This window comes from Bubalus bubalis, chromosome 18 (genome assembly GCF_019923935.1).
Source record: "Bubalus bubalis isolate 160015118507 breed Murrah chromosome 18, NDDB_SH_1, whole genome shotgun sequence".
Classification (NCBI taxonomy): Eukaryota; Metazoa; Chordata; class Mammalia; order Artiodactyla; family Bovidae; genus Bubalus; species Bubalus bubalis.
The window spans coordinates 11,267,502-11,294,294 of NC_059174.1; the positions used below are offsets into that span (position 1 = coordinate 11,267,502).

General features: G+C 64.7%; 1 protein-coding gene and 1 long non-coding RNA gene across 6 annotated transcripts in view; both read left to right on the plus strand.

Moving 5' to 3' along the window:
- Positions 1-26,793, plus strand: part of GSE1 (Gse1 coiled-coil protein) — a 395,343-nt gene that overhangs the window by 351,000 nt on the left and 17,550 nt on the right. For 3 of the 5 annotated variants that reach the window (XM_044930676.2, XM_044930675.2, XM_044930674.2), the window contains exons 3-5: positions 14,047-14,265; positions 22,534-22,733; positions 26,374-26,549. In XM_044930676.2, the coding sequence (XP_044786611.2) occupies positions 14,047-14,265; positions 22,534-22,733; positions 26,374-26,549 (595 nt within the window). The remainder of the gene's footprint in view (positions 1-14,046; positions 14,266-22,533; positions 22,734-26,373; positions 26,550-26,793) is intronic. The other 2 variants (XM_025269793.3, XM_044930677.2) reach the window with 2 other exon arrangements.
- Positions 1,301-9,779, plus strand: LOC123330122. Its single transcript, XR_006545788.2, has 2 exons — positions 1,301-6,381; positions 7,099-9,779. It is a non-coding gene; the product is annotated as an uncharacterized LOC123330122 (long non-coding RNA).

Below are 26,793 nucleotides of genomic sequence, written 5' to 3' on the forward strand. Positions count from 1 at the left end.
CTGCCCCTGACGGCGCAGGCCCTGACCTGCTAGGGACAGCTTCCCAAATCCTGCCTTGTCAGGGTTGAGCAGGGTTTACTGAGCCCTCCGTCTGAGTTTGCTGAGAGTTCCCTGGGTCATGGCTCCTGTCCACCCGAGGCTGGGAATAAGGAGGTGGGGGCCTGCAGGAGCCCGCAGCAAGCAGCAGACCTCTTTGGAAGCGCCGATGGCCTTTATTCAGCCATGCCCGCAAGCGCAGGCAGACCTTTGGCCTTCATTAACTTCCCTGTCTCTGGGGGAAGGTTAGGGCCGGCAGAGCCCAGAGAGCCTTGGGGTTTCTGAGCAGAAGAAGCCGCCCGCCTGTGGGTTCAGCACCTCCGGTTTCTGGCCTGAGGAGCCGAAGCAGAGTCTGCACAGCGCCGCTCTGTGGCAGGTTCGGGTCCTGCACCTCCAGGCTGAGCACCTCCCCAGCCGGCTCAGTCCCTCGTGGCCCTTGACCCTTTGGCAGCTGGCGTTCCCCTGCTCCGACAGAGGAAGGACCCCTGGGCTCGAAGCCCCTTTCCTGAAGGCGGGAGGGGGGGGGTGCCCTCGGCTTCTGCTTTCCCAGGAGAGCGCAGGTGAGCAACCCTGGCTGCCAGCTCTCTCCTCTCGCCCCAGGAACTCGTAGGGGCTTGTGGAGTCAGCCAGCAAGGCAGGTTTTTCCTGGCCCCGTCGGAAGGCTTGGAATTCCCAGCCTGGGTTACTCGAAGTCCAGGCGGGCTGGGCTTGGTGGTAGCACGTTCATTACCTCTGTTATGGCAACACGGCCACCTCCAAACCACAGGGCTGCCAGCTGCGGCCCGCCCCCTCCCCTCGGTGTGCCGGTGGAGCTGTTTTTCTAACCTGCAGGGATCCGTGTCCCAGGTGACATTTCAGCTTGGCCACGCGCTTTAATTTCTCTCCTCTCTCGCCCAGAGTGGTGTGGGCTGCCGAGCCACTGGCTCCACTTCCCCGGGCTGGCCTCCCTCCCCGGCTGAGGCCACAGGCGGGAGGTGGCGCTGGGGAGTGTTCCTGTCAATGAGAATTTATTGAGCGCCTCCTCTGAACTCAGCCCTTGCCCGCCGCTGGGAAGTGTGCACACCGATAACACCGCATCCAGAGTGGTCCTTTGCACGCCTGCCAGGGCGCGCACCGGGGGCCTTTTAATCTCGCCTCGGCAGCGTCTTCTCCCCACCGTCCTCTTGACTTGCGCCCCTGCCCCCAGCAGGGTGGAACCGTGGGCGATCACGCGCCGCCCCGCCCCACGCTCCCCCCCCCCCCCCCCCCCCCCCCGCATCTTTGCTGGGCTGCTCCTCTGCCTGCCATTCCCGGATCAGGGCGATCAGCTCCAAGTCCCGGTCCCTGAGACCAGCTTCCTGTGCCCCTCCCTTCCCGAGGCTTTGAGCTGGCTTGGGGGAGGGGGTGACCCCTGCAGAGCTAAGGCAAATGAGAGCAGCCTGGGCAGGAGAGGCACTGGGACGGAGGCCAGTGGGCTGCTGGTGGGGCAGGGGACCGCAGTTCCGAGGGTCCGTGGAAAAGAGGGCATCTGGCTGAACCTGAGGCTTTGGGGGATCCCAGTGGGACCTTGGAGGGGGTGTCTCTGGGATGTGACTTTTAACTGAGGAAGAAGGTGTTAGGGGAACAGGAAGTCCCCAGACCAGGTGCTCATTCTTGGCTGCACTTTAGACTCACCCGGGGAGCTTTAAAACCCGGGGCCAGACCTGTGACAGGTTAATACCCACGTCTCTAGGCGTGGGGCCCAGACATCTGTATTTTATGAACCCGCAGCTGAGCTAGAAGGGCCTTCTGCTGGGGGGTGGGGCACAGTGGGGAAGGAATTCTTCTTTCTGGGGGAGGTGGGGGCCTGATGCTTCTGAAGGAAAACTGGGATCCCTCGTGGGAAGCCAGAGTCCACGGTGTTTGCCCTAGAATGGCCTGGGGCTGGGTACCCTCTCCCGGCCATGCTCTCAGCCCCATCCCTGGGTCGTGGCGGTCCTGGGCTTTGTACGAACCCGGGGTCAAATCCTGACGTTGCTCCTCCTGCCTGCCCCAGGCGAGCGGCAGGCCTTTCTCCTGAAGGGACCTTCAGGTGCTGAGCTGTTTGGACGGTGGCTCCTGTGTCTGTCTGGAGCTCCAGCCAAGCCTCCAATTCTGGAACCGGTTCCTCCAGCTGGAGGCCTTGATGCGTGTGAGGAGTTGCACGTTGGCGAGGCTTTGGGGCTGCCAGACCAGGGTGGGGGCGTCCCATGGGCAGATGAGCCGCCGGCCTCCCCAGCACCGTCACGGCCCCCAGCTGCTCCCTATCTGTAGGATGGGCCTGCGGAGGCCTTGTCAGAGGTGAGGGCTCAGATGTTATGCGTGCCACCTGCCTGCCCCCGTGGGTCTGTGCAGGGCGCGGGCTGCAAACCTCAGGGGCCTGGGGTCAGCCCCCAAGTGTCTGTGTCAAGTGGCTGGTCAGTCCCTGACCAGGGTGTTCCATCACCCCTGGCTCAGCCTGTACGACCATGCGCGCTTTCCTGTGGGCCTCTACGGTAGGAACAGCCACGGCCCTCTTGTTCTCGGGCTGTTGGGAGTTAAGTGCTTTCTTATAAAGAGCTCAGAGCAGCGCCTGGCACCAAGGGCCCCTGTGTACGGGTTTGTCAGAAGCACGCGGTCATCCCTGTCTCTGGCTCTAGGATTCCCGGGACTTGTAACTTCCGAAATCCAGAAGGCTCTGTGCCCCTGGCCTCTGGTCCTGCCACGTTTGGTGTGGGCGGTGGCTGCTTCTCCAACCGAGATCTCCAGGCTCAAGGTCCACACCAGCCCCGCGGACCCTCCCCACTGGGGACGGACGCTCCCCACCGGGGCCGCACCCACCCCAGGGTCTTCATCCCATGCTCACACCACACCAGCCCCTGCAGACCCTCCCCCCTGGGGCTTCTGGGGTCGCACCCCCCCACCCACCCTGGTCTTGATCCCAGGCTCACACACTGGCCCCCTCCCCAGCAGCAGCTTGCCTGCTTGTTGCCGGCCCTGTGGCGGTGGGATTGCACCCCAGGTCAGCAGGAGGGAGGTGAGATACGCCCTCCCCGCCCCAGCCCCGCCCTTCCCCGAGCTCAGATGCTTCTGTGGCCACAGGCAGCAATAAAAGGAATCGATCAGTAGGCTTTCAGTCAGGTTAAGCCCTCCCGAAGGAAGATCCATGTGTCAAACTGAGGAGGGCCGGGCCTGCCGGGTCGGGGCGGGCGGGGTCCTCCTTTGTGCTAACCGCAGTCTCCTCTCCCCCTGAACTGAGCCCGAGCCCAGGGCTCCGCCTGTCCTGCCACCCTGCCTGGTTGAGGGGGCTGGCAGGCCGGCTGCCTTCGTGTGACGTGGGTCACATGGGGTCGCTTCTTGCTCCGCTGTTCATCTTCCCCGGAGGGTCTGACTTGCAGGGTAGGGATTACCCCCACTGACTGTTAGCCGGGAGATACAGGGGGGTCCCATGGGGCCTGCCTTCCTGCCCGCCATCAGACAGCTGGTAAGCCGTGTGAAACGGGAAAACCAAAGGGTGTGAGTGGATTCGTCCTGCTGAATTCCTGGCATTCATTTATCTTTGTGTTTTTGTAACTTTTACATAGGGTGTGTGGTCTCTCTCTCTGTTGACTTACAGGTGAGGCTGGGCTAGACTAGACATCAGAGGTGGATGCAGGTGGAGCTCAAGGTCTGCAGGTGGGGATGCTGGAGGGACTTTGAGCACCCCAGAGGCACTGGGGCCCTGTCCACCGCCTCCTTGCGAGTAGGGGAGGGTGGGCTGCCCCCATTTAGCAGCATGAGAACACTGAGGCTCAGAGTCGGCCCCCGGGGTTGCGTTCAGATGGCCTTGTGTGAAGGATTTCTGGTCAGCCCTGCTTGGACTCACCAAGGGGAGCGGACCTGTGGGCTGAGATTGTAGGTTTTACATCAGCTTGACGGCCAGGTCTCTCCTTTGCCAACACGTTGACGTAGCTTTCTGCAGCCTGCATTTCACCTAAAAACAGGTCTTGTGAGACTCTGAGACTCCGGAGGGCTCCCTTAGGAGGCATGCCAGTCCTGGGAGCCTGTCACCCGGGCCAGGGAGTGCATTTTAACCAAACAGCTGGCTTCCTAGCTGAAGCTGGCAGGTCCGCGTTGCCTGCCTGCCTGCCTGCCTTCTCGTACCATGTGCGGTGGGGTGTCAGGGCTGGGCTGCCCCAGCCAGGGCGCTCAGCAGACCTTGGGTTTGACCACTGCAGTCTCCAGCAGTGTCCCTGGCACATGCAGTGAGCCCCCCACGGGTGTGTTGACACCTCAGGATTGAGTGTTGGATAGATTTTGAGAGGGGAAAGGTCTGGGTGTGAGGGCTTGAGACATCTTTAAAAGACATTGGCCAGATTGCTCCAGAAAGCGTGGCAGGGACTCGCCTTTCTGCCCGCCAGCACAACCCAGACCTTTGTTTACCTGACTCTGGTGAGTGGTTCCCTCCACGCCCCTCAGCCCTTGGTTTCTAAGGATGTCCATCCTCCCCACTAGGGGAGGAAAAAAAGCCTGTGACCAGCCTCGCCTGTTGCTGCACCCCTGGCAGGTTTTGGGTAGACTGGACCACTTCTTGCCCTGTGATCCTTGACTCCTAGGAGGTGGTACCCGTGAGAGCCAGTTCTGGCCCCAGCATCCTGCCTCAGGCACTGGGACCTTACACGTTCCCGGTTGGAGCCGTGGGGGAGTTTTTGTTTGTTTTTTTTTGAGAAAGTGAAGGATTACTTAGGCCTCAGCAGTTGGCTCAGGAAGTTGGTGGAGGATGGCTGTGGCCGGCTTGACCTGGCTTAGGACACGGTTGGGACTGGGGAGCTCATGGCTGGTGGCTTGTGACTGTTTTTGCAAACTTTTACCCGGTGGACCCGCTTTGAAATGCATTTTGGCTGCAGGATAGTGTTTTTGTCCCCCCTCGCCACCCAGTGGAGCATTTTCGGGCGTCTGGGCATGGTACATGGGGCTTTGAAGATGGTGTTTCCTCCGGGTGAGGAAACACTGTTAGAGTCTGGACCACAGGACCACCTTAAGAACTTAGTATCTTACCTCTGACACCCTGTGCCTGGGTGGAACACGTCAGGGACAGTGTTGGTACTTGGGGAGTAGAGGATTCTGTGCTGTAGATGTCTGTACCCTGGGTTCTGGGATGCCACGCACCTCCTCACACACATCCCTGTGGGTTTACAGATGAGCTTCTCTGGACTTGGTCAGACTGACTACGTGCAGGATTCGGGGTTGGGGGTGCAGAGGACTTGGTCTGCCCCTTTGAACCCTATTGAGAATGGATCTTTTGCAAAAGCAACAAAACATAAGTTGAGGCCAGGTCCTGGCTTTGATTCAGGTGGGACCCACCCTCTGTTGACAAATGCCAGGCTCCCCCCCGAAGCTGAGGGTGGGGCTGGACTTCTTTCTGCTGCGTCTGGATGGACAGGGTGCCAGCGTCGGAGCTGAGCGTCCTGGCTGCGTGCGCGTTTGTTAAGCTCTCATGGACCCAGTTCATCCCCCAAAGCCGCGTGGCTTCTAAACTGGCGACCCCTCTGGCCTTGAGTGAGCCCACCAGCCTGAGAGAGTGGGAGAGTGGGATAGACTGAGGGGGAGTTCCCACTCTCGGGATATGGTTGCTGGCTCCTGATTTTCCAGGGGAAATTGGAAATCTTCATTTTGACCAGAAACCTCCAGTTTTAAGTTACCGCCCATCGATTCACATTTAAAGATGTCTTGACTTCGCGCCAAATAACGAGGATGCTGGATGAAAGATGGCCCCTTCGCCTCTGCCCGCTCCTGCCTAGTCCCCGCCCCCAGGGGTGCCGACGGGGACACTGAGGCTCGGAGCGTATCGGGACCGGACAGGCCCCCGCTAGGAAGTTTGGGGGGCCGGGCCCGGACCCCATCTTCTGGCTGGCTTCCTAGCTAAGCCCCGACTTAGCTCCTGGGGGTCCTGCCCTGTGACACCCCAGAGTGGCCCGCCTGCCTGGGCATGACCCAGGCGCCTTCCTTCTCCTGATGGACCAGCCTTCAGCTGATGGACGTGAGGGTGGGGCCGCCGTGCCTGTTCCGTGGGCTGAGGACCTCCCAAGTGCCCTTTGAGGCTGGGGGTGCAAGTGCACAGGCCCGCCCTATGGACGGCTTTGCTGACCCCCCTGCGGTACGGAAGGGGCATGGGTGCTCTGCTTCGTGTTCCCCTCTCACCTGAGGGGTTTAGACACCCGGGGCCCGGGCACGCCCCGTCAGCAGCGGCCTCACGTCTCATCTCCCAGCCAGGTGTCCTCCCTTCGGGAAAAGGGCCTTGACCCCTGCTCTGCTGGCCTGTTGCCCCGCCTGCCCGCCCTGGCCAGCTGCTCCGTGGAAGCTTGGAGCGCGCTGCCTCCTCCTGGCCAGGTTTGGTTCCTGTCCTTTGGGACCTCTGACCCTCCCCTCCCCCCAGCCAAGTCCTGCACCCTAAACCTGTGAGGTCACTCAAAGGGCTCCTTTGTGGGGAGGTGGCCTGGTTACCTCGGGGCCCTCGGGGACACCAAGGACTCACTCCAGGGTTGTCAGCTTGGCGCCCTCCAGCCCCGAGCTGCTGCAACGTGGGGTTCAGGGGTGTAGCCCAGAGGCAGAGCTGCTCTTCCTCCCTGATACCCTCTTTAAGGCGATGCGTGTAGGTGGGCCTACGTGGGTGCTCCAGCAGCCTGCGGGATGGGAGGTGACCCCTAGCTAGGGTTGGGGGTGGGGTGTCTTTGTAGTGTCTTCTGATTTAAAAGGAAATTGCCAGCACAGCAGCAAGGAAAACTGGGTCCCCACCCTGGCTCCTCAGCGTGCAGCCCCCGACAAGGATGTGACTCTTCCAGCCTCACTTTACCCATCTGTAGAGTGGGGCCAGGATGGGCCGCGTTAGGAGGCTGCTTGGCTGATGAGGGGCGAGGTCTGTTCCTGGAGTGACTCTGAAGGGTGGCGGCAATGCTCTGGGCACAGCCAGGCCTTGTGGTTGTCAGTGCTGACGCCAACCGCCTCTGGGGGGCCCTCAGTGCCAGCCTTGACCCTGTCCCACAGCCTTTTTTGCCTTAATCATGCACTTCCCCGGGGCTGTCTCCACCCACTCCGTGCCCCTCCCAGGCCGCCCTCCGTCTGCCCATCCCAGGCTGCTCCAGACACCACCCGCTTGGAATAATCACCGTCAAATGTCGCTGCCATCTGCTGCCTGACTTCCGTCCTTCGCCTCCACCAGAACCTCCGGGATCCCTCACGTCTGCGGCCTTGAACCTCAGCCGCTCACTGGGCTGTCCTGGGAGGCCTCCATCGGCAGGCCGCCCAGGTCCAGGCCCTGCCCAGCGCTCTCCTCTCCACCCCGGGAGCCAGCCTAGGGGCCTAGTCCCACCCACACCTCCCGGCTCCCCTGGCACCCCTGTCCTGAGTGACAGGCCTGTGTGGGGGGTTTGTCCTGAGCACTCTTCTCCCTGGGACCCAGTTTCAGCCTCCCGAGAGCCCCCATGCCCCTTGTCACTGCCGTGGCAGTGTGTGGGCAAGGCCGGGGAGAACCCAGAATGCTGCACATCCCCCACCCCACCCTGTTGACTGCAGGGCCCTCCCTGAACCCATTTGTGGCAGCTTTCCCAGGGACCCCAGAAATGAGCTCTGCAGACGGCTCAGCCCGTGGGGCTGGTTCTGGGAGTGCTGAGGGCTTCCATTGTCACTGACTGGGGTCCTGGCAGACCCTCTGTGGCTCCTGCCTTCCCAATCCCCTAGTAACTACGCAGCCGCATGAGCGAGAGGACTGCGGGGGAGGGCGGCGGGCTTGTCCTCAGATGAGCTGCCTCGTTAGCGTTCTACTCCTGAGCCAGGGTTGGCGCTGGGCACACGGGCCCACGGGCCGGCCTCGCCTGCCCCCCGCTCCCTGTCCTTCTCGGCGGTTCCGGGTCAGGATGCAGGCCGTCCTCTGCTCCAGCAGTTAGTGGTGGACCGGAGCCTTGGGGAGGATGTCCAGGTCTGGGACTCCGGGCAAGAAAAGTCCCCCGCCACCCGGTCCCCTTAGAAATCCACAACCCAAGGGGTTGTCCTTGGAAAAGAACAAGGGGGTCTAAGGCAGGCCACCTCTGTGCATCCAGGGGCCAGGACGCCTTCCCAGGCTCTCCCCGGTGCTGCCCCCGCCCCCACGCAAGAAAAACTGCTGCGTGCGAGTGAGCTCAGAACACGCCGGAAGGCAAATATAATGAATGTGTTATGAAGCTGCTCAGGCTCCCGGGGTCACGTGGTGCCCCACGCCGCCATCGTCTGCCTGCCTGCCGGGTCTCTGCTCAGGTGACCCCAGTTCGTTAGGGCTGCACAAGCATCGCCCCTTCGGGGTGGGGGGCGGTGCGTGGAGGCCCAGAGCTGGGGGACACCTTGTATATTTGTTCACAAACATTTCTGTCTGCGGTAATGAAGAATTACCGAGAGGGGTGATTAGAGAACCCAGGTCTGGACTGCGCATGCAGAGCTGACTGAGGCCCTGCTGGGCCCGGCCTTGTGGGGTGTAATTACCCTGGGGCGGGGGGCGCTGTCAGGGGAAAGGGGTGGATCGGTGCTTGAACCGGGAGCCAGCAGAAAATTCATCTCAGCTATTAGCTTGTAATTACAGAGCATGCAGGGAGCAGGCCCGAGGTCTGGGGCCATGGAAGAGCGGGATGAAAGGAAGCGGTAATTACGGGTCCGCGGGAGGTGGAGGGCGGCCGCGGGCTGATTAATATGCCCTCCGCCCGCGGAGCGGGAGCCCGCCGTCGCCGCGTTTAATGGAGCGTCAGGGGCCTGCCCCCAACCCCCTGCCCCGTCGTGCCTGCTGTCCCTGCGCCTTTGGACAGCAGGCTCCCCGATCGATCGGGCTGTGTTCTGAAACACCAGGGACGAGGTGGTTCTGGAGAATGTCCGCGGAGCCGCCAGCCAGGCTTGCCCCTTGGCACTTGGGTTTTTCTTCTTTGCCTTTTGCTTTGCTTTTTGAAGCTTTGAGCTGCTTCTGGCCATATTAGAGACCTGGGAGGAGGAGAGGAGAAAGTATCGATTAAAGACACCTCGCTTTGGTAGAAGGTGCAGGCCTGGCGGGCCTTGCTTCTCAACACCAGTGCCATCCAGGAGGGAGGGGCCCGGCTGATTCTGGGGGTGGCTTTTCCTCTCCGGTCCCCCGCACCGCCTCCGTCACGGGGGTCTCTTCTCTGGGTGTGTTGCTGTAGCAGCTCTTTTTTCTGGGGTCCCGGGGGGGCAGCTGATGGTGGCAGGTGGGGGGGTCAGACAGCAGCCTGTGATGCAGCTGAGATGTCCAGGAGGCCCCCTGAGCGTGTGTGTGTGTGTGTGTGTGTGTGTGTGTGCACGTGTCAGGGCGGTCGAGCAGGAAGGGAGCCCGCCCCAGCCCTCATCCATCCCTGGCCTCCACGCTGTGGAGCCTGTTCCCAGCTGTTAGAATGATGGATTTACATGAGCTGATAATGTAGACAAGAACCCAGTTGATGGCCAGGAGCGCAGAAGTTAATGAATACCTCTCTAATGAGTGAGGGCTGCGCCCCTGCTCTGCGGGGCTTTTCCAGGGTGCCAGGGCTGCCTGAGGCCCCCTCCCACTTCCCCTTGCCCCTGTGGCTTCCACGGTCGGGGTGGTGCCTGCCTGGGCAGGGCTGGGGGGCAGAGCCGTCCTGATGAGACCCCAAGGCTGCAACTGGGGGCGAGACCCAGAGATGGGGACTGTGATCTCGCGTCGACCCCCAGCAAATTCAAGGTGACCCTTTGCAGGGTCCCCCACATTTGGCCTTTGCCTGCCTGCATCCTCGGTGCAAGGGGGCTGTCACCCCAGCGGCCGGTGGTCCCTTGGGCCCACTGCCTCCCCTCCCCGCCCCTCCCGGCGCACACAAGCTGAGGAGGAAAGCTAATTTTAGACTGCCCTAAGGAAGCTGCTCATTTGGAATCCTATTTTAAGTGGCCTGACATCAGCAGAGTGGCTTTCCTGGCTGGAGGATGCTCCAGAGCCCACAGTGACCACAGCAGGGACACTCACTCTGGGGGACCCCCAGGAGTCCCGGGGGGGCTGTCCGTGAGGTGCTGCGGGGGTGGGGTGTCGCTGGGTGCCAGGAGGAGCCAGGCACTGACATTCAGTGGCAGCTCTTACGGGAAAGGGGCAGGGGTGCACCTGCCTCCCAGGACCCTGGTCGCCAGGGAAAGGCTGGGGCTGTCAGTGTTGGGGTTCTGGCAGGAGCACCCCAGTTCCCTCAGCTCCCATGTCTGGCCAGCGGAAGGCCCTGGTCTGGGGGGAATCCCCACCAGGGGTTATTCCAAACTCAGGCAGCCAAGTCTCTCTTTCTTTGAGGGCACCCCATTTTTAAAAAACCTGGTTCACTCCAGAAAAGCTGGAACACAGGCAAGGAAGTTCTGCGTTAAAAACATAGAGCGTTTTTAACATAGAGCTAAAATAATAAAATTGTTCCTCTTGCTGACACTCGAAGGTCTCCACCCAGGGCCTTAAGGGGTGTGTGATGTTTTTGGGATCTGACCCCAGGTTTGCCTAGTGGCTGCTCCCTAGCACCTCTGTACCATCCTGCCCAGTGCTGGCAGCTGGTGGTCACAGCACGTCCACCCAGGTCACCAGCTGGCCAGTCTGTCACGTGGCCGCTGGGCGGTGACCTCAAACCTACCCCCTGGGCCAAGGGGACAGGTCCCTGGGAGACAGGGGACCTCTGCGCCTGCCTCACGTCCCCAGAGCAGGGCTGGACCCGAGCCCCCACCAGCTTCCGCTCCGTGGGACACGGGTGCTGTGTTCAGGTAATCCCAGCCCCGCTGGTGACCTTCTGTCAGCCCTTAGGCCCAAGTCTGGACTCTCCCATCTGTAAAGTGGGCATAATAACATGTTTCTTTAAGAGGCTGTAGGGTTTAAAGGGTTGTGGCCAGTTCTCTTAAGGAACCCCGGGAAGGGGGAGGGAGGTGATGTGAACAGCACCAGAGGGTTCTGTTTTGGAGACTCTGGGTGAAGAAGACACAGCATGTCTGCAGATGGTTGAACTGCACAAAGAAAAGGAGAGGGATGTTGCGAGTTCTGTTCAGTGGAGAATGTGGTGGCGCTCCCCGTACCAGTTAGCTAACTAGCGCTGCGTAACAAACCATCCCGAATACAGATGTGCTGGGCTCCGGGAGCAGCTGCGCTGGGTAGCTCTGGCCCAGCGCCCCTGATGTAATGAAGCTGGTGCCTGGCCGTGGTCCCATCACAAGGCTCCCTGGGGCTGGAGGAGCCACTGCCTCACGTGGCTGTGGGCTGGAGGCCCCCATTCCTGGGACGTGGGATCCCCGCGCAGGCGCCTCTGGCGTCTTCACAGCCTGACAGCAGACTCCCTGCAGCCCACGTGGTCCGGGGAGCGCAGGGGGGTGGCCAGGCGCTTTGGTGACCTCACCTTGGCAGTCGCCAATCTTCTGCCGTTTCCTGTTCCCTGCGAGTGAATCTGGCCCACGCACGAGGAGAGGGTTAGTCCCCGCCCATTGAGCAAACGAGGGACAGACTTGGACCCACTTTGGAACCACTGCGGCCAAGTGACCTTGAGCTCTGAGTGCATCTGTGCCTCTTGGTCTTCCATGGCGGTTTGGCCTTGGACCGGGCAGGTGGGGTCATGGGAGGGCGTCCTGCCCTTCCCCCCCACCCTGGTTCTTCCTGGTGGGAACGCCCAGGAAATGGGGTTCCAGTCCTGATGTGCTGCTGAGCCGTGTGGCCCTGTGTGGGGACCCCACACGCTGTGCCTGGGCTGGGGGCCCTGCAAGGATGGCGCTCCATCATATGCCATGCCCGCCCCCCCCACCCCCCCACCCCACCCCCCGTAAAAAAAAACCATTGGCTCACAGAGTGGGTGCTGAGAGCGATTTGGTCCAAAGCAGGACCCAGCAGGCTTCTGGACCGCCCCAGTTGGTTTCTGCGTGGGCTCCATCCCTGGGCCTCCCTGCGGGCAGCAGGACCAGAGCCCTGGGCCCCTCTGTCCCCGGCATCCTCCGTATTCACTTTCAGCAGCCCGTCCTGCCCAGGGGTGGGCAAAGCTGGTCTGTGGGCGCCTGGCCCACCCGGGGAGGGATGGTGGTGGGGAGGGCTTTCGGGGGTGATGGCGGCACATATCGGGCAGCTCAGGTCCAGTCTGCCCAGACTGACCCGTGCGGCCTTGGCCTAGCCCCTGCCCATCCAGGCCTGTGTTTCTGCCCCGTCCGCTGACCGTCAGCGTGACGACACCAGGAGGGGTCCTTGAGATGTGCCGGGCCTGCTGTGAGTCACCTCCTGGCACCCTCGCGGGACTGACTTCATGAGGTGGACTTTGTCTTCGTCCTCACGTTATAGATGCAACTGAGGCCCAGAGAGGCAAAGGGACTTGCCCAGGGTCACACAGCTAGAGGCCCCAGAGCTGGGATCCAGGCGCCCACCGTGTGTGGCAGCGTAGTCCGTGCAAAGCCTGTCCTCCAGGTGCCCCCTTCCTCCTTGCTCCAAGGCTGGTCCACACGGTCCTGTTCGCTCATTCCGAGGAGGAGGGGTTGCGGAGGATGGGGTGTTGGGGAGGGCCTGGGACTGAGCTTCTGGGACATGGTGGGCCTCTTGCTCAACTGCCCTAGCAGCTGGCCGAGTGCCAGGGTGGCTGAGAGAGCACTCTAATCCAGAGCCTGTGGGCCGTGGACCCTGTCCCTCCACCCCCAGGTTCCTTTGCTGGGCTGCGAGGCCTATGGAGTTGCCTGTACTCTGCCCTCTCCCCCGCTCCTCCAGAGAGGCGGACGCACAGGGTCAGGGCCCTGTCACCCGCCGGCAGCTGGGAGGCCAGCCAGGCTGCTGGCCGTGGGCGCCAGGGCTCTTGTGGGGTCCTATGTCCCCAAGGTGTGAGCCCTCTCCTGAGAGAAGGGTCCCTCCGAGCACACATTGGCCTCTTGAACGCCCCTCTCACAGTCATGGCCATTTACCCTTTGCGCCCCCGAGATCTCTTTGCCCACCCGCCCTGCAGGGGGGGCGATGGGGACCGCAGGCCAGTTCTCCAGGACTCAGGGTGCAGGCTGTGTTGTCGGGGCCCGCAGCTATCTCTCCTGGCTGCCCGCGGAGGGCCGGGGGCCCCGGGGGAGGCACACGTCCCCGCCACACTGCCCTCATGGGCGCCCTCTGGCTGCACTTTCCAACCCCTCCCGGAGCGCCCCAGGTGGCTGGTGTTCCCTGCAGCGGTCCTCCCAGCTCTCTGCGCCTCTCCTGCACTCAGCCCATGGCCCGCTGCCTGTGAGGCCGTAGGCCTCGTTTGCACCCCTCGAATGTACCCACAGGTTGGGAGCGGGCACAGGCAAGGTGTCCATCGAGAAGGCAGGAGACACACCCGCCAGCCCGTGAGGAGCGCGGCCTTTGTTGATGGGGCCCGTGGGGCCCGCAGGAGGGCGAGTGTCCTGGAGGGTCAGCGAAGGCTTGGGGTGTCCCCTTGGTAAGCTCCTTGGCCAGTGTAGCCGAGCCTGGACCCCCCCGCCCCTGGGGGAGCCATCTAGACCTGCCGCCGTGCGTCTTCAGTGTCTCGGTAGGCTCTGCGCCCGGCTGGACTGCCACAGGGGCCTCAGTGGCACTTCTCACCTGCCCAGTTCTCAACTGCAGGGAGCCTTCTCGGTGCAGGCCCACTTTGTCCCTCGGGGGCTTTGGGGTTCAAAGGGCGACAGCAGCCGCACATGAGGGCCCGGCCGACCCGCCCGGGACGGGTCCCCGCGGCCTGCCTGAGCCCGTCTCCCCTGGGAGGAGGGAGGCTGTGCGCCGGCGCCCATCTGCGGGACGTGCTGGAGGCCCTGCCTGTCCTCCGGAGGGTCCCCACTCTGGCCCTCTTCTTTCCGCTGGCCTTCCTCTCTTTCTTGTGAGAACGCTGGGCCGGGGTCCTGGGCCCCGTAGTCCTCTGGGTATGGAGTGCAGAGGGACACTGGGGTGGCAGCCCCCCTCGCTCCACAGAGCTGGCTCTGCCCTGCTTCGCCCGCCCCCCCCCTTCCCCCCCCCCGCCCCACATGCCCGGCCGGTGCCCGCTCTGGTGCTGGGCCCTGTGCTCTCGGGTGACTCTGGTTCTTCTCTTCCTGTTTCAGGCATGAGCCATGAGCCCAAGTCCCCTTCGCTAGGGATGCTCTCCACCGCGACCAGGACCACCGCCACCGTCAACCCCCTCACCCCCTCGCCGCTCAATGGCGCCCTGGTGCCCAGCGGCAGCCCCGCCACCAGCAGCGCGCTGTCGGCCCAGGCCGCGCCTTCCTCCAGCTTTGCCGCCGCCCTGCGCAAGCTCGCCAAACAGGCGGAGGAGCCCAGAGGTAAGAGGCGCGCCCGCCCCGGGCAGCCGGCCGAAGGCGGGGAGAGCACGGTCCCGCCTGGTTCCTGGGGCTCTGGGCGCAGGGCGGGCTCGCACACCAAGTGTCCACACTGGCTGGTCTGCCTCCTGCTGCTGCTTTGTGGCGGGGATGTGCTTTCCTGGCTGCTGAACCCCACTCTCTGCGCTGTCTGCTGACTTTCTTCTTTGCTTCAGGAGCCGCCGAGGGGGCCCGCCGCCGAGGGGGCCCTCCGCCGACAGCAGTGGGTGTGGGGTTGGGGTTTGCAGGCGCCATACTGCTTTTAGAGCCCCCAGCCTGCTCTGGGGCCTCTTCCCAGGAGGTGTGTGTCCCGACGTGTTCCCGAGTTGGGGGCACGGCACACCCACCAGTGCCATCCGCCCCCCAACCCCCCCGGTCCCCAGGCAGGGGTCTTGTGGTGTGGACAGGCATCCCCCAGGGGTCTGGAGCCCTGGCTCCTCCTGTCACTGGGGCAGCGATGTGCTGTGTGGCTTTTGGCGAACACTGGCTCTCTCTGAGTGTCAGCCTTCCCGTGCATACAGCCTGGCTCCGGGCCCTTCCAGGATGACTGTCAGCCTGTGTTAGTCCAGGTCAGGGGCCACCGGCTGCACGAGTGGGTGGCAGGCAGTTTGCCTCAGAGCTGCTGGGAGGCCTGGGCTGCTACGGATTCCAGCGCGGGCCTCTCAGATACCCTGTAGGTACCCTGCTGTGTTGGGGGGGTGGCAAGGATTCGACCTCCCGGGCAGAGGAAGCAGGGACCCTGAGTGGTCTGCCTCGCCCTGAATGTCCAGGGCTTGGTGGTGTGTGTTCCAGGGCCCTCCGGGCACCCGGAGAACACACATCTGTCTGTATCGACTCTGGGGGTCTCCAGCTCAGCAGAGCAGACTCGTGCTGTGATGGGTGCTGCGGGGGCCTGCTGCTGTCTGACTCTGACTTGTCCGCACCCCTTTTCTGCTCACGTGGTCGCTGGGCAGAGGAGGGAGTAGGGTAGACTGGATCCCAGGGCAGGTGGCTGTGGGCCCAGGAGCCCAGGCCTTTGCGCCTGGTTTCTGCGTTGCCAGGGGGTCGCCTTGCGGCTAGTGTCCACCCGGGCGAGGAGTGGGCACAGTGGCTCCAGCCCTGAACTGGGATCTCTTCTGAGTGGACGAGGAGGCCCCCCCGAGGCAGAGATTGCCTGGCAGCTCCCTGCTCTGGTATCATCTTCCGTCACGTTCCAGGAGGCAGAGAGACGGGGCCGGCACGGCCTCCACGGACAGCTGTCAGCAGGCCGGGGACGCTAGGTCCCTCTGGCTGAGTCACCCCCGACCCGGGTATCAGGGCTTAAGCCAACATCCGTGTCCACGCCTGGGCAGCTGAGCCCATCCCAGGGTGACACCACCTCCCCACACACCCCGCCGTCTACAGAGGACGAGGCTCCCACGGGAGCCCTGGGTGTGGGGCGAGCCTGGCCTTGGTGGCTTTTGTCTCCTCTCCGCTGGCCCCAGCGTCCAGCTTGGATGGTGGGCCAGTGGGCAGCCCACGTGCCAGAGGCTGTTGGGCCTCGCTGGCCGGGAGCACTGTGCTGCAGGGGGCCTGCTGCCCTCGGCTGTGGTCCAGGTGTTTGCGTGACGCCCTGGGAAGGGTGCCCGAGGACTTTGTGATGGAGGGATGAGGTGGAGTGGGCCACGCGGGTCCGCTCTCAGGCTGTCTCCGGAGCACGGTGTCTGCCGCTGGCTGGGCTGAGGCGTCCCCATCACCCAGATGAGGAATCCTGGGGCCTGGGGAGCTTGGGGTCTGGACCCCGGGCTGCCCTGATGCTCGGTGTAGTTCTGCTGTGCGTGCTGGGCACCACGACCTCGTTTCTGGCTCGTGGGGCCACAAGCCAAGCCTGTGCGTTTAAAGCTATGGTGATGAGCTCGACATGGAACGCTCCATCTGGGCAACCCCCAGTGGGGCTTTTGCTTTGAAGAGCTGAGCCCCGTCACTCTCTGGAGCCTCCTCCACACCACATCCCTGGGCCTGGTCCCCGTTTTTTTTCTCATGGAGTCACCCCAGCTCTGCTGTGCCGTTCCCCTGTCTGTAGAATGGACCGGCAGCCTGGCGGTGGCCCAGTGTGCAGGGGGGTGGGAGGCTGAGGCCCCGCGAGGTCATGTAAGGAGCCTGGGATCACAGAGCTGCTGAGGACACGCCAGCTGTCCCTCGCTGCTGCTGCCTGGGCCTTTCCACGTGGACCTGGAAGAGCCGGGCTTAGGATGGCAAAAGCCTGAGCATGGCCCTGGCAGGGAGGGGCGGGCGTCCTGCACCCCTGCCCGCCCCAGCACCCGCTGCAGCAGTGTGGGGAACACACGGGGGTCTTGGCTGTCAGCTTCTGGGAGCTTGGAGGGCTCTGCGGGCACGAGGGGAGGGCTGGCTGCCCCAGCTCCCCTGTCTCTCCACCGGAAATCGGAACAGCCAAGGGGGACACTTGCTGGGCTTGGTGATTTGGAGCAGGGGGTCTCAATTTTTCTCTTTGTAAATTTCTTATAAAATTTATTTCCAAAAGGACACAGTTCAGCGGGTTGTCACGCGTTCAGAGTTGTGCAACCATCACTTTCTAAAAATTTATTAATTTGTCCAAGTTTCTGGCCGCCCTGGGTCTTGGTTGCTGTGTGCGGGATTTCTCTAGCTGTGACGAGCGGGAGCTACTCTTGGTTGCGATGCACGGGCTCCTCACTGCCGTGATGTCTCCAGCTGCAGAGCACGGGCCCTGGGGCGCTCGGGCTTAGTTGCTCCCCAGCTTGTGGGGTCTTCCCAGCCCAGGGATCGAGCCCGTGTCCCCTGCATTGGCAGGCAGAATCTTAACCCTGGACTACCAGGGAAGTCCCATCCATCACTCTTAGTTATAGAATGTTTTGTCTCCCCAAAAGAAGCCTGCCCCCCTCCCATGCCCTCCCCCAGCCCTGGCAGCCCCGATCTGCGGCCTGGCCGCCTGCTGCCTGTGGGCACACATGGCCCCGCTGCTGGCTCTCCGCGTGGGCATCCCCCCAGGTCTCGTGGCTTCCTGCGGCTGGTTGGCACCACACTCCTGGGTGTGAGGGGTGCAGCCAGTGAGGGCTCTCCCATCCTGAACTGGGGCAGTGACTGTTCGTCAAGCACCCGCTCTGTGCCGGCGGCCTCTCGCTGCGAGAGCCCTGGCCTCTGTTCTGCGTCCACCTCTCTGGAGGACCTGGCTGCGCTTCAGGCTTGGCTGGCGTCCTGACTCACAAGCCGTGGAGCAGAGATGGAAACCACAGTCCTCCTCCAACTGCCGTATCCGAGTCCGCCCTCCCAGAGATGGCCTGACACGGCCTCCACTTCGGCTGTCCCTTCAAGGCCCCCTGTGCCCGCAGGGTACCCCCAGGAGGACCGTCCCGCCCTCGAGGGTGCAGCAATCCCTGCACAGGGAGGACTGACAGCTGAGAGAAGACAGTCGAGGCTTTGGTCTCCCCGCTTGCCGCCTGGCCTGTCCCGGTCACCTCGTGCACCCCGGGTGCTGGCCAGGGCCCTGGGCGCCCCCACTCCCTGAGACCCTCTCTTCTGCCCCTCCAGAGCATCTCGTTCTGAGAGCCGCGGCCCAACTCTCCCATCTGCTCCTGGGCTGATGTCTTTGCTCACGTTGTGCCTCCAAGGTGCAGTTTAAAAAATTCAGTGCAGAGCAAGTAATCCGCCTGCCTTGTTTGCTCTGCCCCCAGAGAGCTCGCGAGCGGGAGACAGCACGCCCCGCAGGAGGTGTCTTTCCTGGGGCCCTGCCTGGTCCCCATCGGCCGGCGAGGGGCCAGGGATCTGTCCCTGGGGGGGTCCCGACGTGCTCGGCCCTGTAACCCACTACGGAGGGGGGTGCCCCGTGTCGGGACACGGACGCCGGCGGGTTCTGTGTCCTTGCTGTGTGACCCGGGCCCGGCGCACGACCTCTCTGAGCTGCTGCCTGTTCTCGGGACGAGGGTGGCGCCTGCCGCGTTGATCATGAGGGTTCAGGAGACCCACGCTCGCTCTAGGCACGGTGCCTGCGGGTGACGGCGCAGGCCCACCCACGCTGTCACCCCACCCCCAACGCGCACAGCCAGGGCTCAAGGGGCCGAGCGAGGTGGGTGCGTGCACGGCTGAGGGCTGGCGTGGGTGCCCCCCACGCATCCTTTGCGGGGAGACCCTGTCCTGTCGGGGAGAGCTGCTCCTGTGTGTGCCGGCGGACCTGGGCGTGACCAGGCCCACACAGCATGTTTGGGAAGGAACCTCGGGCTGCAGGCGTGGGCCTGACCGTCACCTTGGTCTGCGTGTTCCCGTGGGGCTCTTAGCAGTGACGTGCAGGGGCCGCCTTGCACAGGTGGGGGAGCGGGCACCCTCCTGGCGAGGTTGGAGGTGGGACTCTGCCCACCAGCGGTGCAGCCGCCTGAGCCAGGAGCGGGGCGGGCGCTTGTGGTCTGCCGCCTGAAACCCGCCTCTTTTCAGGAAAACAGCGAAATGGGGCGGGGGTGCAGGGACCGGCAGGGCTCGGTCTGCAACCCTGTCTGTCTCGTTTACAGGTGTGAGTGTTAGGGGGGCATCCTCAGCGCCTTGCCCCCTCCTCTGTGTCTGGGCCACGATTCCAGGGAGAGCAAGGCCTAGGGGAAGGGGACCGAGCCTGCTCTGGAGGGGTGCCCGGCCCTGGGCCGTTGGAACCAGAGGCCTCCCCAGGCTGTGACAGGGCAACAGTGTCACCCCCAGAATCCCCCTCGACACCCCTTCTGAGCCCCCATGGGAAGCAGCACGGACACCGGCCTTCCCGCTCAGCCCCAGGAAATGTGTCTTGTGAGAAGAAACACCTTTGCTGGTTGGGGTTTGGTGATGCGGCTGGTGGTCCTGGGAGCAGGCGTGCGTTGCCCCCTGGTGAGGGGGAGAGGGCTCCTCGAGGGCGTGGGGGGCTAGGCTTCAACTGTCCCCTCTGAGGAGGGGCCGGCAGCCCTGCGGCTCCCTCAGCAGGGTCTCCCCGAACCCACCGTGGGCTGGCCGTGTGCCCGCTGTCCCCAGCTTCTGTGCTTATGATGAGGACTTCACCTCCAGGGCTCACACGTGCTCGCAGCTGCAGGTCGGGGGTCCCTGCCGGTCCTGGGTGAGGTCTGGGCAGGGCTTAGCTGTGGGGGGCCCTCCACATGGATGCTGGTCCTCATCCCTCATCCGTCACAGCGCCTCCTGCCCTGCCCCCGCGATGCTGCCCTCGGCCCCAAGAAGCTCAGGGCGCCAGAAGGCGGCCCGAGGGTCCTGTTTCAGGGACGCATCAGGGGTCGCTGTCCCTCCCCCCGGGGAGAAGGGGAGGGGGACAGGCTGTGAGGCTGAGGCTGGGCCTGGCCTCCCCGCTCAGGGCGGGCCCTGGCACAGGAGCCCTGGTTTGGGGCATCCAGTTGGTGCTTAGCTGTTGTCCCGGTGGCGGGTTGGGGGTGCGTCTGGGAGCTGACGGCCTCTGTGCTGCCGCTGTGACGTGTTTTCAGGCCGCACTCCTGCCCCCGTGGAGGCGACTTGGGGGTCTCTGCTGTTAATGACGGGAGCCTGGGCAGCCCCGGGCACTCACCTGCCGGGTCAGAGATGGAGGGGACGTGGAGCGCTGCACGCTGCCACCCCAGCCGCCCCCGGCCCACCGACGCCTGCCACGCACGGCGGTTTATCACGGCTGCCCTGAGCCCAGGGTCGGGGGCACCGCTCACTAATTGGCCAGTGCGTGGTCAGGCATTGATCCAGCTGCTGAGTGGCGGTGGCTGGCCCATCCCCCAGGGGCCAGGCTGCTAACTGCCCATGGCCTCTGGATCCCGTCACCCCGTCCCCAAGTCCCACCCGCCCCCTTGGAAATGGGGCCTCCTCACTCACTGCCCAGCGCTTGGAAATGATGCCAGTCCACAGAGATCTGCTGGTGGTGTGGGGTGCAGAGACGGAGCAGGGGGCCGGGCAGCAGGCAGCCCTGAGTCCCTGCGTGCAGGCGGCAGGGCCATCGGGCCTCCCCAGTGTGAGGCTCGGCTCCCCCACATCTGCCCGGCCCTGGAGGCTTGACCCCGCTTCCCCCCCGGGCAGTGCAGCCTCTCCCATGACTGCTCGGGGTGCTCAGTGCGTCCGTTTTCTTTCTTTTTGCCTCCAGAGAGCATGGCCCGATGTCCCTCCACCCACAGGGTGGCCCTGGGCGCACAGGCGGTCCCCCCCCACCCTGTGGCTCCATGTCCTTCCAGCAGCAGCGGGCGTGGCTGGAGGTTCGGGTCGGCACTGCTGACCTGTGTCTGGGTGGACCGGGGCCCACTGCCCGCTGTGCGGGTCCCCGGGGCAGGGCGGGGACGCTGCTTCCTGGCCTCCGCAAGCTGCCCCACCTGGTGGGGGTTTGGGGTGCAGGCCTTCCCTTCGTCAGCTCTCCGCACCCTGGGGCGGCCAGGTCAGCCTGCCTCCCACCACTGCCACCTTGAAGCTGGTGTCATAGGCAGACCCCCAACCCAACAGACGCAGCTAGTTTCAGAACCTGGGAGGCTGACCTGCGGAGGGTGGGAAGGCAACTGACGGCCCCTGGCATTGGCCACCCAGCAGCTGTGACAGCTGGCGGAGGCTGGAGCTGGCCCGGCCAGTGGGTGGCACAGTTGGGCTGGGCTTGGTGTTGGCTTGGGTGACTCAGGGTTACAGAATTGCTGGTGTGTGGGCCATGGTTGGTGGGTCCATTTGGAGAATCCGGTCATACCTCAGGGGCAACAGCCTTCAGGGGGCCGCCTGGCTCTGGAGTTGTTCCGGGGGTGAATGGGCCAGGCTCTGTGTGGACCGGTGTCTCCCGTGGGTTGTCCTGTACAGTTGTGCAGGTCGTGCACAAGCCTAGGAAGTGCACCAAGTCAGCCACCATGGCGCACCTTCTCGGGGCAGAGCCCTGTGCCAGCATCTGTGGGCCTCGGGGTCCGGCCGCTCTGTCTCCCAGTCCCTGCTGAGCCCACACCTGGCTGCGGGGTCCTCAGGGCAGAGAGAAGGGCTCCGAGCCAAGCGCCCTGGGCCGTAGGCTGCCCTCCTCCCCGTCGGGCAGAGGTGTCACTTGGTAGAAGTGTGGTCTCTTGAAGAGATGAGAGAGTACCAGGGTCTTGGCCCCCGGGACCAGGCAGGTTCCGCAGAGGACCCGGGGGGAAGTATGGAAGCCGTGGGGTCCTGCTTGCAGCGGGGGCAGTCTGTGCTGCCCCAGCTTCCCTGGCCCCCTGGTTCAGGCCTCTTCAAGGGGCTCTTTGCGAGACAGGGTGTCTCCTGGGCCAGGTCTGCCGCCTCTGGGTGCCCGAGCAGGGCCGCGGCTGAAGTGCTCCTGTGACAGAATCGGGGGCCTCCTGGGCCCGCCCTAGACCCAGTGCCTGGGTGTTCTTCGTGGCTCACAGATTTGGGGGGGTCTGTGTGCGATGGGGCACCATGTGGGTATCTGAGGGGCCTCTGACCACCAACTGCAGCCCAGAGCAGTGCAGGGTGTGGGTGTGCACCCAGCTGGGCTGCACAGGTCCTGGGTGTGCCTCTGGGGGTCCCCCAAACCACCGACTCCAGCCCCCCTGGGGCCACGCTGCCAGGATAGGCCTCAGACTAGAGACCCACCTGGGAGCGGGGGCATCAGGGGCTGAGGACGGGGGGACTGGACGCACTGCCGCCCCCTCTGCCGCCCCTCGAGACAGCTGCTGCAGGCGGGCGCCTTCCTGTCAGGGCACCAAGTGGCCCCCCTGGCCCCCCACGCCCTGCTCTCCTCGCCTGCTGCCTCTGCAGCTGCTGGAGACCAAAGTGACCCGCAGGCCTGGAAGCCTCCGGCCATACCAGCTCCCCGTCCCTGCCACCCTCTCTGGGGAAGAAGCCCAGGGGGGCAGGCTGAGGGCCGGGGGCCGGATGGAAAGCAGGTCACAGTGATGGTTGCACAACTCTGTGAACGTGCTGACCAACCCGTCTGCCGTGAACCCCACATTATGGTTCAGTTCTCAAGATAAAATGAACTCGTTTGATGTCCTGATAATATAGGCCTTTCTCAGCCCCACCCCCAGCCAGGCCTGGCCAGCAGCAGGCCCACTTCCCCTTCCCCCCACAGCATCCTGTAAGCCCCCGCACTTGCTCTCCCGGGGCTCAGTCCCCATCCAAGTTGGGGGGACCTGCTTACTCCCCTGGCTCTTCCCCCCGCCCCCGGGGTAGAGTTGGGTAAGCAGCCCCAGGGAGGGGCGGGCACGCCCGCCTGGTCGGTCGGTCGGTTGTGTCCCCGCTTCCCCCCCAGAGCCCAGGCCCCTGCTCAGGCGCTGTGTCCTTCTCCCGCAGGGTCTTCACTGAGCAGCGAGTCGTCCCCTGTCTCCTCTCCGGCCACCAACCACAGCTCCCCAGCCAGCACGCCCAAGCGCGTGCCCATGGGTCCCATCATCGTCCCCCCAGGGGGACACAGCGTCCCCAGCACGCCCCCCGTGGTGACCATCGCCCCCACCAAGACTGTCAATGGCGTCTGGAGGAGTGAGAGCCGCCAGGTGAGTGGGGGGCTGACGGGGGCTCATTTCGTGTTGAGATCCGCTTCTCCCCGAGGGAGCTGGGGGACAGCAGCTGCCCGGAGGGTCTGTGTGTCTCAAGAGCACTCCCAGGGCTCGTGGTCTGGGGCTGCCCCAGTGAGCCCCTCATAGCGGGCTCAGGGCGGGTTAGCTGTAGGGCTGGGGGCCCGTGTCCCGGCTGTGGGCAAGGCCAGGCCCTCCTGAGGCCTCGCGCCTCGGCGTGTGGACGGCCGTCCTCTCCCTGCATCCTCACGGGCTCTTCTGTGCGTGCCTGTGCCCTGGTCTCCTCTTCCTCCAAGGATACCAGGGCCCGCCCTAGTGACCACACGTCGCCTCGGTCACCGCTGCACACACCCCCTGTCTCCTGCACGTGGTCACGTGTGGGGTTGGGACTCCCACAGAGGAATCTGGGGGGACAGAATGGTGTTTGCACATCGTGAGCACTTCTTGTAAACGTGAGCTGTTATTATTCCTGTCTGTTGTACCCACGTTTTCACAGGTCACCTTTACTGATACCTGTCTTAACTGTCGAGGCCTGCCTGCCCCAGGAGGCCTTTCCACACTTGGCGGGGCTCCCTGGGTGTGCGCCCAGGGGATGTGGCTCCTCGGGGGACCCGCCCCCACACCCCAAGCCTGGAGGGCCCTCCTAATTAAGAACGTGGTCACTGCGCCGAGCTCTGGATGTTTCTGCCGAGTCCCCAGAGGGCCAGCGCCACTTGGAAGCACTAATTAAACCCGGAGAGAGCAGGAGGGGGGTGGGGGGACAGTGGGTCTTCTGCTTGGCCCCCAGCTCTCTGCCCTGCTGGGTTAGGTGGGGGTAGGCGTCACTCAGGGTCTTGCTGTTCTCTGCCCTGGAGGTGGGGGGGGCAGCCTCCGTCCACAGAGCGGTAGGGGGAGCCCCTGAATTCCTGGAAGAAGGCGAGGACCCAGCTGGGGGTAGCCCTACCTTGATCCACGAGGTGCCGGACCCTCCTGGCTCATCCCTGGGCCAGGCAGGGCCCGGTGGGGCTGATCCCAGCCAGAGCAGGGTGCGGACACCCAGCCATCCCCCGGCCCGGTTTAAGAGAGGACCAGCGTCCGCACCACAGTCTCCTGCCTCCAGGGGCCTGTTGCCCCCTGACAGTCGGCCCTGACCTCTGGGCCCAACCACCTGCCTCTCCCCTCACCCCTGGGGCCTGGCGGTTGCTCATCCTGCCCTGCACCCAGCTGCTGCCCTTCCAGGCCCAGAAGCCTCCTCAACGCCCCCACTCCTGGCCATGGGCCCCTTCCCCTGAGCTCGGCCCTCCTCCGAGGGTCCTCACGCCCTCGGAAGCACTGAGTGACCCCGAGAAAGGGCCATAGGGGCGGTGCTCCAGCCACTTAGCGCGCAGCAGCTGGTGAGCAGGACACAGGCGCCCAGGGGAGGCGGGCTGGGGGCTGGGGAGCAGCGAGGGATGGCCGGCTGGCATAGAGGCTTATAATCCTCCTGGGGGGGCAGGGGACAGGAGGGGGAGTCGCTTCCCGCGGGGAGGCTTGGGGGGCGCCCCGCGCGGGGGTCACCGGCATTTTCCAGGTGGCGGGAGCAGCGTGGGGACAGATGAGATGACAAATAGTCTGTTTCAGAGCTAACAGGGCATGTCTGCCCGTCTGCCTGGTAGAAGCCTCTCTAATCACCAGAGAACGGAGGGTCCCCCCACCCCGTGTTCCCTCTGTTTGTAGCTGCGCCTGTGGCCGCCGCTCAATAAAAAGAGCCTGCAGGTGCTCCCGGGGCGGCAGCTGGGGCTCCCGGGCACGGGCCCCGACCTCGTTCCCAGGTGCCCGTCACGAGCTTGGCGGAGCTCGGGGCTCCAGGCAGGTGGGCGGGAACCCCCTGCCCGCCATCTGCCCCTCCCCCAGCCTTTCCCACCCAGGAAGGTGCCATCTGGCTCTGCTGCCTTCAAGCTGGGCTTTGTCCTGCCGCGGGCGGACGGGGGCGGCCCCACCCGGGGATGGTGCACGGGGCCCTCGCTCTGGCGTTTGGTCCAGCAAAGGGGGCCGGGAGTGGTCTTAGCTCCTCTCCAGGCTGTGTGCACAGGTCCCCTGCGAGGCCTCCGCCGTGTGGGGCTGCCAGCCTGGAGGCGGGGCCCAGCATTTCCTGGGGGCCTCCCTGTACCTCGGGGGCCTCAGGCTCCCGCCGCTGCGTCCCCACCCAGGCAACACCGCCGGCACCGCCCCCCCACCCCGTCCCCAGCCAGTCCAGCCCAGACCCCAGGCACAGGGTTCAAGGCCTTCACCCTTCTTGTGCTGGCCGCGTCCCGTGCCAGCGGAGGGGGTATGAGGGGGGTGCAGCTGCACGTGCAGGACCCGCCTCCTGTGCACATCCGACAGGCGGGGGCCCCGGCGCAGGGGCAGTCATGGGGACCTGTCCAGGGCCTTGGGGACCAGAGGGGAGTGCTGGCTTCCTGCCCTGACCTATGTGTGGGGCTCGCCCTCGACAGCCCCCAGCCTGGTGAAGCCCGCCTGGGAAAGGGGGAATCGGAGTCCGTGCCCTCTGAGGGCCCCGCCCTGAGTGGAGGGGCCAGCCTGCCACGTGGGGTGGGAGCACAGGCGGCCACCCGCCCGGGTGTTCCATAGACACGGTGACGGGTGGGCCCCTCCTCTCTGCGGGGGCTGTGTGGTCCCTCCTGTGCGCCCCGTTTGGGAATGAGGTGACCTGAGGCTCTGCTGCCCCCATCTCCTGACTCCGATGGGGGAGATGCCAGGCAGACAGGGGAGGGTGTCTCCCTGACCTGTGGGTCTGGGGTGGATGGACCTGGGCCTGCGTCCTGCTCTCCTGTCGCTGACCGGGGTAGCCGGGCCAGGCCTGACGCCAGGTGAGGGGGGCACCGTGCGGCCTGGTGAGGAAGGGCCTGGCACGTGGAGCTCTGGGGTCGGGGAGGCTGGGCAGCCGCATCTTCCTTGGCTGCGTGGCGACGGGACCCTGGGCCAGTGGCTGTTAACGCTCCGCGCCTGCCGCTTGCTCCCTTCCGGCCGTGTCAGCGACCAGAGTGACAGAGCCTCTCCATGGCCTGCCAGCCCAGAGCCGGACATTCCTGTGGGTGGGCCTGCAGGATGTTCCTCTGTGTGGCTGGGGCTGGTGGGGGCCACCGCCTTTCCCTTCCTGCCTTGTGTGAGCCCCTTCTGGTTTCCTGGGGTCTCCCCCACACTGAACCCTCCAGGCCCCAGGTTCCTCTCTTGGGCAGGAGTCTGAGCAGGCGGGCCCACAGCCCCCACCAGTGATCAGAGGTCCCCCGACAGGTCTGGCCCCACAGCTGCCTGCTCTGGCCAGAGCCAGGGCCGCCCAGGGTCTGTCTGGGGGGGACAGGCTGGCCTGTTTGGCCCGGGGCAGCGCCAGCTGCTCAGCCACGTCTTCCTGGGGCACCGAGGCCCAGTGATCTGTGAGGCAGGCCGGCAGCTGCCGCCTGGGCCCCTGGGATGCCGGCGTGATCAGGCGGGCGGTGGGCAGGGGCTCAGTGGCTGTCACCCCCGCCGTGGCATGGAGACTGTTTCAAGAATGTCCCCCTGAAGCTCGACTGCTCCTGTGTGTCCGGAGGAAGGCCTGGCCTGCTGCTGGTGGCCGAGCTATGAGCTGCCCCCTGGCCCTGACCTACACTCTCTTCTCCAGCAGGACGCTGGCTCCCGGGGCAGTGGCGGCGGCCGCGAGCGCCTCATCGTGGAGCCCCCGCTGCCCCAGGAGAAGGCGGGGGGCCCGGCCATCCCCTCTCACCTGCTCAGCAGCCCCTACCCCTTCGGCATCTCGCCCAGCTCAGTGGTGCAGGACTCCCGCTTCCCACCGCTGAAGTAAGTGCGGGCCGGGGGGTGGGCATGGTGTGGGGTGGGATCCCCGAGGTTCTGGCTGCCACGAGTCTACACCAGCTGAGCCCGAGAGCTGCCAGATGGTGGCCCCGCCCTGGGCTGGCAGCCCTGCTGGCCGTTGCCACTTGAGCCCACAGTGGGCTCACTGCCTGCCTGACCCTAAACCCCCAGCCTGGCTCCTAGGGCCGGGGGCGGGGGGTGGTCTCCCCAGGCTGCAGATAACAGACCC